The sequence below is a fragment of the Corvus moneduloides genome, chromosome 14, assembly GCF_009650955.1.
Source record: "Corvus moneduloides isolate bCorMon1 chromosome 14, bCorMon1.pri, whole genome shotgun sequence".
NCBI classification, from domain to species: Eukaryota; Metazoa; Chordata; class Aves; order Passeriformes; family Corvidae; genus Corvus; species Corvus moneduloides.
This window is the reverse complement of record NC_045489.1, coordinates 20,287,291-20,301,824: the sequence shown is the minus strand read 5'-3', so window position 1 is coordinate 20,301,824 and position 14,534 is coordinate 20,287,291. Positions and strand designations below refer to the sequence as shown.

Below are 14,534 nucleotides of genomic sequence, written 5' to 3'. Positions count from 1 at the left end.
GAGGCTTGGATCACTCCAGACAGCTTCCTCAGGGCTCTTCACCACTGTGGTTCTAATAGAATAATGTGGAATTAATATTGAAGGACCACAGTCCGGTGCTGCAGAGAGAGCAGAGGCTGCATGCTCTGCATTGCAGCACAGCTGGGGGGGAGCTGCTTCTCGCCCTTGTCTTTGTAGGAGTGTTTGGACCTTTCCTCCAGTGGTTCCAGGTGTTTCCCAGTGGTTTCTATATGTAGCATCCCACCCCAAAGGGGAAGGGAGCACCCAAGATTCACAGATGCTCATGGTTGAAAGGAATGACAAATGTCAGAAGGTCAGCAAAAGCTTATAGAGTTTTATTAGTAAATTGCTCCTGGGTCAGGATGGGGTTCCCTCTGTGCCTCTCAAGCTCCTGAGCAGTTCTGTCTCCCTCTGCTCCTCCAACAGGTGATGAAGCTGCGGAAGCTGGCCCAGCAGGTTGCCAACTGCCGGCAGTGCCTGGAGCGCTCCACGGTCCTCATCAACCAAGCCGAGCACATCCTGAAGGAGAACGACCACGCACGGTTCCTGCAGACTGCCAGGAACGTGGCTGAGAGGTGGGCTGGGCTCGGGACGCTGGTGCTGGAGCTGGCCCCTGGTTGTAGGTCCCTGTCCAAAGATGACCCAGTCCCCCCCAGTCACTTCCCCGGACATCTCGAGCCATCCCTGCAGCCTCCCACTGTGGTGTCCTCAAATAAACCCTGGGGTCAGGTTCCCATCCCTCACAGGACAGGTGCTGCATGGCAGGTCCTAACAATACTGTGCAAGCAAGCCCCCTTCCCTGGGGCAGGAAAGTGGTGGAAATGCCAATCCAAAGGGAGTTCAGGGGCCAGTCAAAGCTGGGAGCCCCAGGGATGGAGCCCCCCCCACTCTCAGGGGACCTGTCCCCAGGCTAGGCCACCCTCCTGGGTGGGGGCAGTGGTTTCCTGCCAGCAGGTGAGTCAGGGTGAGGCTGCCCCATCCCCGTGCCTCCCTCGCCACGCGCACCCCGTTGCGTACTGATGGTCCCTTCTTTCCTTCCAGGGTCGCCATGGCAACTGCATCCTCGCAAGTCCTGATACCAGATATCAATTTTAATGATGCCTTTGAAAACTTTGCTTTAGATTTTTCCAGAGAGAAGAAGCTGCTGGAGGGGCTGGATTATCTAACAGGTGAGTGCACGGGTGTGCACCACTCTGTACCTTCCCCTCAGCCCCCTGCCCTGCGCCCCACCAAGGGCTGGCAGACCTATTTTAAGACTCAACCAGCAACAAGCGCCAGGTCAGCTGTGGCAGAGCAGGGGCTGGGCTGTCCCCAGGCCAGTGACATGTCCCTGTCCTCCTGTTTCACCCTGCTGCTCCTGGAGGACCATGGAAAAGTCCAGAAAGTTTAAAAATTATGTTTTCCATGACCTGGGGGGGGAGGCTGATGTCCATAAGGATGCAAGAGGGATAAGGATTACATAAGGATTACAGAGGAGGAAAGATGAATTAACCAATTATTGTACTTCTAAGGCACTCTGTGCTTTAACATTTCCCTTTCCCTGCCCTTTTTGTGGGTCACTTGATCCAAAATTATGAACTCTGCTGAGCAGGACCTCGCTGGGCCCCTCAGTGCTGCCCTGATGCCACAGCACAGACTGATCACTGCCCTCAGGGGTCTGGGAGCAGCAACGGCTGCTGGAGCAGCCTGTGCTGGAGCACTGGAGGGATGAAAGCTCCAGGGAGGCGAGGACATCCTCACTCACCCAAATCCGATTTTATCATCATGAAGCAGATCAGCTTTCAGTGAAAGATTAACACAGCCATGTCCGGATCAGTTATGGGATAAAATACTTATTCCACAACCAGTGCAGGGAAATAGGTGGATTTGGAAGTGGGTTCTCAGCCTGTTTCAGGGTGAGGGTGTTGGACCTGCTGGAGGAGCAGTGGAAACACTGTGCTCTCTGACCTCCGGATGCCTTGTCAAAGTAAAAAGTTTAGTTCAGTGGGAAACACAGTGACTGATAAAATGAGGGAGTTCTTGGTGTTGAGAGACTCTACTCCTGCCACGAGCCCATCTCAGTCCTTATACGAGCAGAAAAGCCCTGGGTTTTTAAGGGAGGAAAGCCCAAAGTGACCAAAATCTGTGGTCTGTGCCATCCCACAGCACCGAACCCGCCGTCGGTCCGTGAGGAGCTCTGCACTGCCTCCCACGACACCATCACCGTGCACTGGATCTCAGAGGACGAGTTCAGCGTCAGCTCCTACGAGCTCCAGTACACCATCTTCACCGGCCAGGCCAACTTCATCAGTAAGTGACCACACTCCCCTTCAGGAAGGAATCCCAGGTTGCCCAGAGAAGCTGTGGCTGCCCCTGGAAGTATCCCAGGCCAGGCTGGACGGAGCTTGGAGCAACCTGGGATAGTGGAAGGTGTCCCTGCCCATGGCAGGGGTGGGACTGGATGGGCTTTAAGGTCCCTCCCAACCCAAACCATTCTGTGATTCTGTAAGGAGAAGATTCTCGGGTTCATCAGTGCCTTTAAAGGCTGGGTATTTGTGGAGGAAACAGCAGCAAAGGATCCTCCAAGGGCTGGTGGATCAGAGTGCTGGGGGGGCCATCCCTGAGGTGCTCTGGCCTGTACTTGGTGTCATCAGCTGTGACTCAGTGAAGCACTGGGAACACTGGAGGCTCTTGTCCATCTCACAGCTCCCCGATCCGTGTACCTGGGATCGTGCGTGGGGCAGCGCTGGCTGCTCCGTGGCTGACAACTAACATGGTTCACAAACCCTCTGGAGCAGCTCTGAGCCGTATTTCCAGGTCATTTTTCATGAAAATTACCGCCATACCTAATTGTTTTTCCACACTGCCACAGATTTGTCTGACAGGAATGGGATTTGAGGACTGAGGATGGATCTCACTGATGGCCTGTGGCTTGTGAGAAAGTTTTATTCCTGGTTTTCCTAGCAGCACGTGCCATTGTGAGAAGTGCTGACGAGGTTCCTCAGAGGGGTGTTCTGGGCTGCTGTCGGTCTGTCCCGCTGGCAGCACGGTGTCACAGCTCCGGAAGGCTGTTCAGTGCACTCTGAACTCTGCAGGAAGCTGCCAGAGAAAGTTCCCTGTGACTTTTCAAGCTGGATCTCACCTCCCCAGCCCCGGCCCAGCCTTTGCCCTTGTTTTGGAAAACAAGGTGATGCTTTTCCTTTTGGTTGGAGGCTGTTGGGTGCCAGTGCTGCCGCAGCCAGGTCCGCCCTGCTTGGCTCTCCTCTCCTTCCCAGCTAGAACATGTTGTCTCCAGCACTTTGTCCTCTGGAAGCCTGCAGAGCTCAGCCACCTCTCTGGCTCTGCTCTTGGATGGCCACCAGCTCCATGTCCTCTGCACTTCCAGCTGCAGACAAGATGGGGACTTGCTGGTGTCACCGAGTGGTTTTGGTAGGGAGGGACGTCTGAAGGTCCCTGTGCCAGCTCTGTGCATGCTGGGCTGACAGGTTGCTCAGGGCTTGCTCCTTGAGGAAGAAGGACTGTCCAGGGATGGAGCATCCAGTGCTTCCTCACCCTCAGCTAGAGGGATTTTGCCCTTTTCCAGTCAGGATTTCCCCTGCTGCTGCTTGTGCCCTTGCCCTGGGACTGTGCCAGGGAAGGATCTGGTCTCACCTTTCCCCACATGCCACTTTGGACACACATGGCTTGGAGTCCCATACACCGAGGGACTTGGGAACGTGTCACCTGCCCAGCTGTGGGGTCTGGCACAGACATTGGAAAAGGAGGAGCTGCAGAGGGTGAGGAACAGTGAGGGCAGTGCTGGAGGAGAGCCCTGAGGGTCACATGTTAGAAGTGTCCTCCTTGGCCAGCCCACAAACTCCAGGTTGCTTTTTGTAGGAGGAGTGAAGAAAACATCAGTTAAATCCCTGAGAAGAAAGTGAATAACTTACCGTCCCTTGGAATAGCGCAGTTTGGGTGATGGGACCATGTGAGCCCTGGCTGAACTCGTGTGAAGAGACACTGGGACACTGAGCAGGAGCTGGGAGGCTGACCAGGAGAAGAAATACCTTTCCAAGGTGCACACAGTTGGCCTGTGGAACCCATCCCCTTCACGCTTCCATCGAAGCCAAGAGCTTGGCAAGAGCCAGACATTTTTATGGATGATGAATGCTACAGTAAAAAGGATTTTTTTAAGCTTTGGCGAGGGTAGGAGCGAGGAGGCTGGTCTTAAAGGCCAAGCTCTTTGAGGTTGTTTTGGGAAAGAAACCTGCTTGGAAGGTCAAGTCCTTCTCATTGTCATGTCTCAGCCACCGTGTTCTTCCTGATGGAGCATCCCCAGCTGGTCGTTCCGCAGGAAGGTGACACCGACCAGTGCCAGGCTGGAAGCTGAGCGCTCCAATGAGAGCAGCTCTGCATGCAGGCTGCAATCAGGATCACATCTGTTTTATTTTCCACTTCACATCACACTGCTCTGTGCCCCTCAGCCATTCCCATGTGTATCCCAAACCAAATTCAGGCTGACAGGGGCTGCAACCTGCCCTTGTCCTGTGGCTGAGCCAGCCACTGCAGATAAATGAACTGGAAGCCGTTGCAGAAGAGGTGTGGAGCGTTCCCAGCTCCTGCCTCCCAGCCCTGCACATGTGGAAACGCCCCCCTCCAGTCACCCCAATTTCACAATGCACTCCTCACCTCTCACCAGATCCAGGAAGCCTCCAGCTACTTCTTCCAAGCTTCCTTATTCCTCTTTCGGCTCAAAGCCCTGGCCCTGCGCTGTGATAGCTGCCCTGCTTTCCCCTGAGCCCTACAGCCTCCTTGTCCCCCAGTGCCAGCTACTCAGGTGCTCATGCCAGCTGCAGGTGATCCTCATCCCAGTCATGCTGGTGGCAGGAACAGCCTCAGTGACACCGAGTAAGGCTTTTCCCCTTTCCTGTGTCCCCTCATCCGAGGTACAGCACTACCTTTCCATACATGCTAGGCCCTGCAGCTCGGACGCTGAAAATCACTGCAGCAGTCAGCTTGGCGCCTCCATGGTCTTGGATTCTTCATTCCTTCCCTTTCCAGAAAGAGTTCAGCCTCCTGAATGATTTCCAAGTATCTGGATCCCTTCACTGGGAGCTCATTTTCTTTGAACCACTCTGCAGACCAGTCTATTCAGGGAGCCAAGCATCAGCATTCCTTAGCCATGGATTATTACTTCCCACCCTGGAGCACTGAGGACTGGGCAGGAGCAAGATTCAGTCGCAAACACATCGATTTGGGTGCAAATACATCCCTTTCTGCTGCTGGAATTCCGTAATTGTGGCCCTGGAGCAGGAGGGAGGCTGTCCTGCGGGAGCAGAGGCATGGGAGAGAGTGACAGTGGGGTGATGGTGGGAGGATGGTGGGATCATCTCTGGCAATTTACCTGCGGACGCTCTGAACTCCCAGGCAGGCGGTGAATCCTTCCGAGGGACCTGCAGTCCTGAGCTCTGCATTAGCAGCACAGGGGCTTTGTATGCTGTCCCTCCCTGGGAATAAATCTCTCCCTGTCTCGCACTGCAGGTCTCTACAACTCCATGGACAGCTGGATGATCGTCCCCAACATCAAGCAGAACCACTACACAGTGCATGGGCTCCAGAGTGGCACCCGCTACATCTTCCTGGTGAAGGCCATCAACCAGGCGGGCAGCCGGAACAGTGAGCCCGCCCGCCTCAAGACCAACAGTAGGTGCCCAGGAGCTCACCCAGCCGTGGCAGGTGGGGGGGGAGGCTTCCCAGGGCACTGGGGTGCCCGGGCTATGGCCGAGTGCTCCTGATGAGTGGGCAGTGGCCGGCAGCGGGATGGACACTCCGGGCTGGTAAATCATTGGAGCGCCCGTCTCCCTTGGTGCCTCCGTTCCTTCCCTGCCTCAGAGATGGTTTCCTGATACCCCATGTGGTGCCAGGGGCTCCCATCAGCCCTCTGCTCCTGTCAGCACCCATCCCTGGGGTCTTAGGTCATAACGGTCCATTCTTCTGGTGGTTTTACATCCCTGGGCTTTTTGGGGCCGGTGCAAGAAGTCACAGAGCAGTTGTGTTCTGGTGTGTGGCTTAGTGTGCAGAGGGTTGTGATTTGGAGAGCCATAAGGTTGAAAAGTGTATCCATGGTGGCGGGTGGGGCTTTGCAGCCACATACAAAGCAGAAGTTTTTCTTTCCAATGCCCTGGGGATGCCAAGGAAGGTTAAATGTGTTTAGGGAAGGCTGAACGCTGAGGGCAGTGGAGCTAGACCTGTCCTGGCACAGACAGAGCTCCGTGATTTGTGGTGGGAAACCTTTTCCCATTGAAAGACAGCAAAGACAGCAGAAGCACTGGCACCTGTGGCCTGGAGGGTGACACAGGAGGGACAGTGTGAGGTGTTGGGGGAGGAATAAGTTGGCTCTCCAGGCTCCTGCCTGCTCCGTGCCCACACCTTTCCAGAGCTCGCACTCTGCGTGGTCCTGGTGAGCACAGCCCTCCCATCTGTCCCCTTTCCCAGCCATTGCTTCTGCCTGAACCGGGCTTTCACGATGATTTATCACCTCACCTCCTCCTTTTCTTTGCGCGGCCTTAAGCTGAATAAAACAACGTTGAGGCACTGGGGCTGAGGGAGCTGCTGAGGAGCAAACTCCAGCCCAATCTTCCTGTTCATTAAAAATTTATCCCTCCTGCAGCTGCTGTTTTTCAGCGCTTCCCCGGCTTTGAAAGGCGCTCGCTCTGGGAATGGGGAACGGGCGCTTGGGAAGCTGGGAGCGAGGGTGGCTGGCCGTGGCAGCGGCTCCCGTTGGATGGGGTTTGCTCTCGGTGATTTTAGCTGAGTGTCAGTCACCAGAGCTGCCAGCGCAGCTCCGAGTGCTCCTGCTCAGGGATGGACTGGGTTCCAGCAGAGTCCAGTCAGGTGCTGAGTCCCCCTTGCTGCAGGGATGTGTGTGCAGCAGCTTCTTGCGTGTGTGAAACCTCGAGCAGCCCCACCTGAGACACTGCACAGGCTGTGTGTGATTGGGGTTTTGCGTGTGCTAAAGGCCCTTCCACAAGGACCTATCCCTCCCTTCCCGCTCAGGTGTGGGGCAGGAGGGCCATGTGGCACTGATGGGCACATCCATCTCTGCCACAAGTTTGGTGTTCCTCTGCCAGAAAAACTGTGTTTGTGGAGACTTCTGAATTCCTGAAAGTTTGATTTAGCAATATATATGGATGTAATATATATTGATTTCTTCTGTGGCCAGCCTTCAGGGACGAGGGCTCCTTTGGGTGTCCAGTGGTGCTGCTGCCCCGTGCTGCAGCCCCAGCATGTCCCCACTGGCTGTTCCTCCTGCCGGTGTTTGGCACCAGGGTTTCTCCTTTTCCAGTGGACAATATGCAGAGGATATCACACCCATGCATTCCCACTGCTGTAACCATGGTGGAAGTGTCAGCAGCTCAAGACAGAAATGGCCCATTAGCATATTTCACAGCCCGTTCTGTTCCTGAAGCGATGTCTGGAGAGATCTCTCCATCGCCAGAAGGTCAGTGTCAGGACACATCGATTTCCGCAGCGTCGGCGCTGTCAGTGCTGGCACTAAATCTGTGTCCTGAACAGAGCAGCTTGGGAGACCAGGTTTGGTTTAGTGACAGACCATCCTCTGCTGAGGCTGGGCCTGGGCAGGACTTATTTAGGAGCAAGTGTCCAAAAGTTGCTGGAAGTGCTGGAATGCAAGGACAGGCCCAGCTCTGGCCATAAATAAAGTGCAAGGAAATGGGTTTTACAGTCCTTGCCTTGGCTAATGCATCCTGGCCTTACTTTCCCTCACAATTCTGTCTTTTCCTGATTCCTGCATCTCTTGGCAAGACTTCAGTGTACTACAGGATGGCTCCATCCACATCCCATGTGAGATGTCAGGAGTGGGTTTGATGCCCGAGCAGTGGGCTGCGGGGTCACTGCTACTGACTGAATCGTGTTAGTGCAGGTGTTTTTAAGGATCAGGATTATCCCTACAGAAGCTTCCCAGCAAGGAATCTGTGAAAAGAGTCATAGATTTAGATGGATTTATGGCTTTCCTATGACTTGATGACTCAGCATTACTGAGTGCTGCATCTTTCTTTCTTTCTTTGCAGAAGATAATGTCTTCAGGGAGGACAGGGTGGTGCTGGCAGCCGTGCTGTGTGGGTGTCCTGTGCCCCACAGGTGGCATCTGGGATGGCTGGTGGGAGCAGGGACACTGCCACTGCAGGCAGAGAGGAGAGACAGAAGGCAGGAAGGCTGGCTTTGTGTCCCTGTGTCCCTGCAGCTTGCTTTGCTCTCTGGGCAGAACGTGGTGGATGCCTGCAGCATCCTTGGGAGCAGAGTACATATCCATCCCTCCTTTCCACACGTTTCCAGCCAAACGCAGTCCCCAGCTGTCCACTCTGCCCCGTCCCCGTGCCCCTGCAGCCAGAGGAGTGGGGCACACAGGAGCTGCTGTGCTGCAGGGCGCCGGTGGCACCGCTGGCACCCCTGCACTGACCCCCCGGTGGCGTGGGCTGCTGCTCCCACATTTGGCTGAGTGTTGGATGTTGTCTCCTGCTCCTGGGGATCTCATTCCAGTTATTTCCGCAGCTGTTATGTAAAGCAGCAGGCAGCCTGTCCTCGCTGTCCCTGTGGGTGGGTGACAGGAGCGTCCCAAGCCGGTGAGCCCCTGCTCACCGTGATGGGTGCAGGAGCACTGTGAGGGCCAGGGGAGCGGGGTGGGTGTCTGGGGCCCTGCAGGGTGGGGATGCAGCTCCAGCGCACGGCTCCCTCTGCCTGGCTCCATCCCTGCGTACCACTGACCTTGACCGTGTTCCTGGCTGCCTCCTCTTTGCTCCCACACACCCAGTGCCAGACAGGATTTCCTCTGCTCCGCTCGCTCCAGCTCTGCCGGGAAGGGAGGGATAATCCAGCTGATAAATGCCCCAGGGGTGCAGCCGGCTGTATCCAGTCCCGAAGCCGGCTGCTTCCCCACAGCTCCCTAGCCTCGTACAGGGGTGACCAGCAAAAGGCTGTCGGGAATATGCCAGCAAGCTGAATTCGTGGGATAAAGGTAATCTGAGTGACCAGCCCAGGACATACATGCTAATGATGAGAGGAATCATTAATGATGAGAGGAATCGTTGCAACCCTCGGCTCTCTGCCGGGCGGGGCTGGGGAGCTGGAGAGCAGTGACTGGGAGGCCCAGAGGGTGGTGATGGTGGGGAAGCAGGGAGTGAAGGCTGCTCTGCCCTCTTACACAGTCAGAACCCCCCTTCTTCTGCCAGCCCCCATGCCGGGGGTTGAGGTTGGGACTGTCATGACCTCTGTGAAGCCTGTATTTTTTCCCAGTGCCAGAGTGGGAAGGGGATTGATGATAGCAGGTGCCCGGCTGTGTTCTCTGAAACACCCTCTGACCCATCCCAGCCCACGTGCTGCTGCCTCCCAGCCTGCCCCTTGCACACCTTGCCCATGGATGTGGCTCGAGTGCTCGCTCCAGGACACACCAGCACAAACCAGTGACAAGGGCTGGGCTCCAGTTCTTCACACTGACCTTAGCAAGGGGTCGACTTTGAAAACAGGGCTGTGAGTGTCTCTCTCCTGATGGAGCCAAGTATTTTTATACCTCACTTCCTCAGAGCTTGTCTCTTTGCATTACTGCCAGGAAAAGATACGGCAGAAAGATCAGAGCAGCCAGAAGAAGGAGGGGGCAGGTCACTCCCAATTCGCAGCTTTACTTTCAGGCTTCTCAACTCAATTATTCAGCAAATTGGGCTCTGAGGAAAACCAGCACAAGCTCCCATCAGGTACGGGAGCACAGCAGGGATGAGCTCCGCTCTGCAGCTGCCCGTGTCGCTGATGTTGCAGCTCTTTGCAGAGGTTCCCAGCTGTCCTGGGGCTCTCCTTGTGTGTCTGTTTGCAGGGTTTCCTGGCTGTTCTGGGGGTCCCCAGCCCAGGCTCAGGACCCCGTTGCCGTGGTGGTGTCGGTATTTCTCCTTGCTGGGACTCGGTGTCTGTAGCCAAAAATGGGAGCGTGCAGGAGGACACAGCTAGTCATGCCCCGAGCCGGGTACCAAAACGTGAGGGTGAAGCTGTTGGCAGGACTTGGGATGTTCTCTGCAGCTGTCATTTGCTTTGTCCTGAAGCAGGTGAATCCCTATGGAAATGCTCTCCGGTGTCTGTGTGCTCTTTACTTCATCTCACATGAAGACACCTCAGCAAAACCCACCTGAACTCAACTTGCTTCTTTGCAGCGTCTTGGGGTTTTGTTTGCAAATCCAGGGATAGTCTGAGGACTTCCAGAGGGAAATCATTGACAAACAAGGAGTTGGTTGAAGCTCTGGGACACCACCCAGATCTGGTCTGGTTTTGGGGAAAACACCCAAGCAAACCACTATTAAATATGCCAAGCTGAGAACATGGGATATGAAGAAGCACCTTTCCTGCACCGTGATGCTAACAACACAAATCCTAATCCATGTGTCTCCTCCCCACAGGTCAGCCATTCAAGCTGGACCCCAAGATGGCTCACAAGAAGCTGAAGATCTCCAATGATGGGCTGCAGATGGAGAAGGACGAGAGCTCCTTGAAGAAGAGCCACACGCCGGAGAGGTTCAGCGGGACAGGCTGCTACGGCGCGGCCGGCAACGTCTTCATCGACAGTGGCTGCCACTACTGGGAGGTGGTGGTGGGATCCTCCACCTGGTAAGGCACCACTGGTGTGAGGGGGGATGCTTTCCCAGTCCGGCCTCTGCCAGAGATGCCCACCCTGTGTCCTTTCACGGGCAGGTGGGCTCTGAAAGCACGGGGTGTCATGGCCATCAGGGCTGGGCCTGGTGCTGTGCCGAGGCTGGAGGGTGCTGAGCACAGCTTCTCTTCCCTGCAGGTATGCCATCGGCGTGGCTTACAAGTCAGCCCCCAAAAACGAGTGGATTGGGAAGAACTCCTCTTCTTGGGTCTTCTCCCGCTGCAACAACAACTTTGTGGTGCGGCACAACAACAAGGAGATGCTGGTGGAGGTGCACCCACAGGTGAAGCGCCTCGGGGTCCTCCTGGACTACGACAACAACGCGCTCTCCTTCTACGACCCGGCCAACTCCCTCCACCTCCACACCTTCGAGGTCTCCTTCATCCTGCCAGTGTGTCCCACCTTCACCATCTGGAACAAATCCCTGATGATCCTCTCGGGGCTGCCCGCCCCGGATTTCATCGATTACCCCGAGCAGCAGGAGTGTAACTGCCGGCCCCAGGAGTCCCCATACGTGTCAGGAATGAAAGCCTGTCACTAGGCTGCGCAGGCCTGCCCGTGCCCCGTGACAGCACTGGCCGTGCTGGCGGGTGCCGGTGGCCGGAGCTGCCTGCTGGCAGCCGTGCTGGAGAGCCGCTGTGGCGCCCGAGCGATCGAGCACCATCCGCACCCAGCTCCATCTTATTTTAATGGAAAAGTGGAAGAACCTCAAACCATGGCTGGGAATGAACTGCTGTTGGTGAGCTCCAGAGTGCACAAGAGTGGCTGGAGCAGCTCCTTGGCGGTGGCTCCCATCACTCCCTGAGAAGATTGTCACCTGGATGGTTCTTCCCTTGGGGGCTGGAAAGGCTGGGGCAGGTGTCAGGGTGACCTGAGGTGCCGTGGTGGTCAGGGAATGGCTCATGCGTGCCATGAGGCGCAGGTTGGGACAGGAGGGTTGGGCTCTGGAGCCCGCTGACAGCTGAGTGACAGCTCAGAGCACTGAGCAGCACTTTCCAGGGAGGACTTTGCGTGTGGCTCGGTAGCTTCCCTGGTGGGGTGGATAAGGCCTGGAGCCCTCGGGCTCGGCGAGCACTGGGTGGTTGTGTGGTGGGTGGTGGTCCCGTGGTGGTCCCATGGAGGTCTGTGGGAGTGAAGATGGCACTGAGTGTGTTCCGAGTGGCTGTCCATGCTGTAGATGGCATAGTCCTGATGCATTTTCGGGGTCTTGCAGTGGAGAGCCATGGACCCCCATGCCACCACCTCCTCCTTTGAGAGCTGCATCCTTGAGGAGCTCTAGCCCCTGGCGCAGAGGTTTTGCAGCTGCTCCTTCCCAGTATGGGATCTGGCCAGTAGTGCCCTGCTCCACATAGGCCTCCATTAGTGTCCTGCCTGGTGTCCCAGCAGCAAAAACTCATCTTCCTGCTCTGAGCCTGCGGTAGAGTCCTGCTCAAAGACCACCTCTATGCTCTATGACCCAAAATCTCAATTTATGACCCCAAATCTTGACTTCTGGTTTGTTCTCCACCATGCCAGGGGGTTGGACTGGGTGCATTTTAAAGATCCTTTCCAGCCCAAATTATTCCGTGGTTCTGTGGAGGTGTGGGTGTGGAGCCATCCTATTTACTCTGTGGCAAAGGACCGAGTCTGTCCCCGAGGCTCCTGGTTACTGCGAGCTCTTTGGCTGTCACCAGTATTCCCAGTAACCACCAGCATCAAGCCCTCTGGCCAAGCTCCAGTGTCTGGATTTATTTGAGAGGCCAGGAGGAGCTGGGCTGGCACACAATCCCTGTGTCACAGTGGGGGCCTGCGGCACGGTTTGGGGCCAGTGGGCATGTGAGTGGCTGGGACATTGTGGGGGCACTCTGCGCCTGGGATGGGGCCATCCTGATTGCGTGTGTGGACTGGGGAATGAGAGGCTGGAGAGCAGCTGCAGGAAGGGACCTGAGAGTCCTGGTCCATGGTCAGTTGGATCTCAGTCAGCCAGGAGGGAAATCCCTGTCCTGGGGGCATCAGGCCAGGGAGGGCATTGTCCTTCTCTGCTCTGGGGTGGGGCAGCCTCACCTTGAGTCCTGGGGGCAGTTTTGGACACCACAGTATAAAAAAGGCATGAAGCTGTTAGAGAGTGAACAAGGAAGGGCCACAAGGATGGAGAAGGATCTGAAGGGGTCTTAGGAGGAGTGGCTGAGGTCACTTGGTTTGTTCAGCTGGAGAAGAAGAGCGGAGAGGTCTCTTTGTCATCTTCAGCTCCTCCCAAGGGGGAGTGGAGGGACAGGTACCCGTCTCTTCATTCTTGTGACCAGTGACAGGACTGAGGGGAATGGCTGGAGCTGAGTCAGGGGAGGGTTAGGTTGGATATCAGGAAAAGGTTTTTCCCTCAGGGGGTGGTCGGGCTCTGACCAGGCTCCCCAGGGAATGGTCATGGCCCCAAGGCTGCCAGAGCTCAAGGGGCATTTGAATAACTCTCCCAAACACAGGGTGGGTTGTTGGGGTGTCCTGTGCAGGGCCAGGAGCTGGACTGGATGATCCTGATGGGCCCCTTCCAACTCAGCCTGTCCTGTGATTCTAAAGCCCAGGCTCTGAGAGTGGCTGCCTTGGACAGGGCAAGAGCCCCTTGGGGCTCATCCTGTGGGGGCTGGGGAAGAGACTGGTTGAATTCATGTGGAGCCAGTTCAGAATTCATCTGGTGACCCCCACCAGTGACCTGTCCAAGGGGTTTATGTTGGTGAGTCTGGTGGTGACAGCTTTGCCCAGGAAGAGAGTGTACAAGAGCCTGTTCCCAGCACGCCATCTCTCTGTGTGTCTGGGCTGTGGGTTTGGAAAAGGGAGGTGGGCAGCTCCTCAGGAAAGGATCTGCTGCCTGTCCTGCCAAGCTGACAGGGGTTTCCCTCTGATCCAGGCTGCTTTCCCATGGTGCCTGGCAGGGCCAGCGCAGGGGATCAATCCCTCCTCCTGAGCAGGCAGAGCGGCTCCATTTGCTTCTCCCAGCCCCGGGGTGTAGGAGCACAGGGAGGGTGCAGCAGGGGCACATCTGCCATCCCCACAGCCTGCCTCATGGCCCCGTCTCACTTTGGGAGGTTAAATCACACTTTAAGTTGGATGTTTTTAATGGAAAAGTCTCATGGAAGTCCCTTCCCCGTGTGCCGGTGCCGTGGGGCTGCTCGTCCTGTGCCAGGCACTGAGATGCTGGCACTGGCAGTGCCGAGCTGCCCCACGGCGCCGGCACTGCCGAACGGGCTCAGGGAGGACTCAGCGTCCTCAGCTCAGAGACCACGAGCCCTTAACATGACATTTGCACCTGATGAAATTGCACTAATTATGGGACCCCCTGGCCCCCGCACGTGTCTCGTACCCGGCCAGGCGGGGGCTGGGGGAGCCCTGCACCCCAAATGGGGCTGGGGGCCTTTCCCAGTCACCCACATTGTCCTCTTGTGGTACTGAAAGCAGAGCCCACCCAAGTGTCACCATGATTTGGGGAGCAGCTGCCCCATCCCTGGGCCCTGCTCGGGACATGGAGGGGGGCCCAGAGTGCTGCTGCTGGTTCCTGTGCTCCTGGTGACACCAGTGTACAAGTTCGGGATGTGTGCACTCCTGGCTCCCCTCAGCCTCCCCTTCCACCTGTAACATTCCTGCTTCCGTTTTGTTTGGGGGGAGGGTTGTTTTTCCTGTTGGTTTATTTTCCCTTTTTGTTGGTTTTTTTTGCAACTTCTTTGTTAATGTGTGTATATATATATATATATATATATAAAATATAATATAATATATATACGTTACTGGCTATGTCTGTATGTGGGGGAGGCCATGAGGTGAGGACAGCCCTGGGACCTTCTTATCACAGCATTCCCCAAACCTGGCAAAACGTATGGCTGTGCATCCACAGGAGCGGAGG

The 14,534-nt window shown here is 56.1% G+C and overlaps 1 protein-coding gene across 2 annotated transcripts in view; it reads left to right on the top strand.

Annotated features, from left to right (window-relative positions):
• LOC116450910 (probable E3 ubiquitin-protein ligase MID2) overlaps positions 1 to 12,745 on the top strand; it is a 63,853-nt gene extending 51,108 nt beyond the window's left edge. For both annotated transcript variants that reach the window (XM_032123887.1, XM_032123888.1), the window contains exons 5-10: positions 427 to 575; positions 1,042 to 1,169; positions 2,146 to 2,289; positions 5,500 to 5,661; positions 10,416 to 10,623; positions 10,805 to 12,745. In XM_032123887.1, coding sequence (XP_031979778.1) covers positions 427 to 575; positions 1,042 to 1,169; positions 2,146 to 2,289; positions 5,500 to 5,661; positions 10,416 to 10,623; positions 10,805 to 11,207 — 1,194 coding nt within the window. In that variant the 3' untranslated portion in view covers positions 11,208 to 12,745. The remainder of the gene's footprint in view (positions 1 to 426; positions 576 to 1,041; positions 1,170 to 2,145; positions 2,290 to 5,499; positions 5,662 to 10,415; positions 10,624 to 10,804) is intronic.
• The last annotated feature ends 1,789 nt before the right edge of the window (positions 12,746 to 14,534 follow it).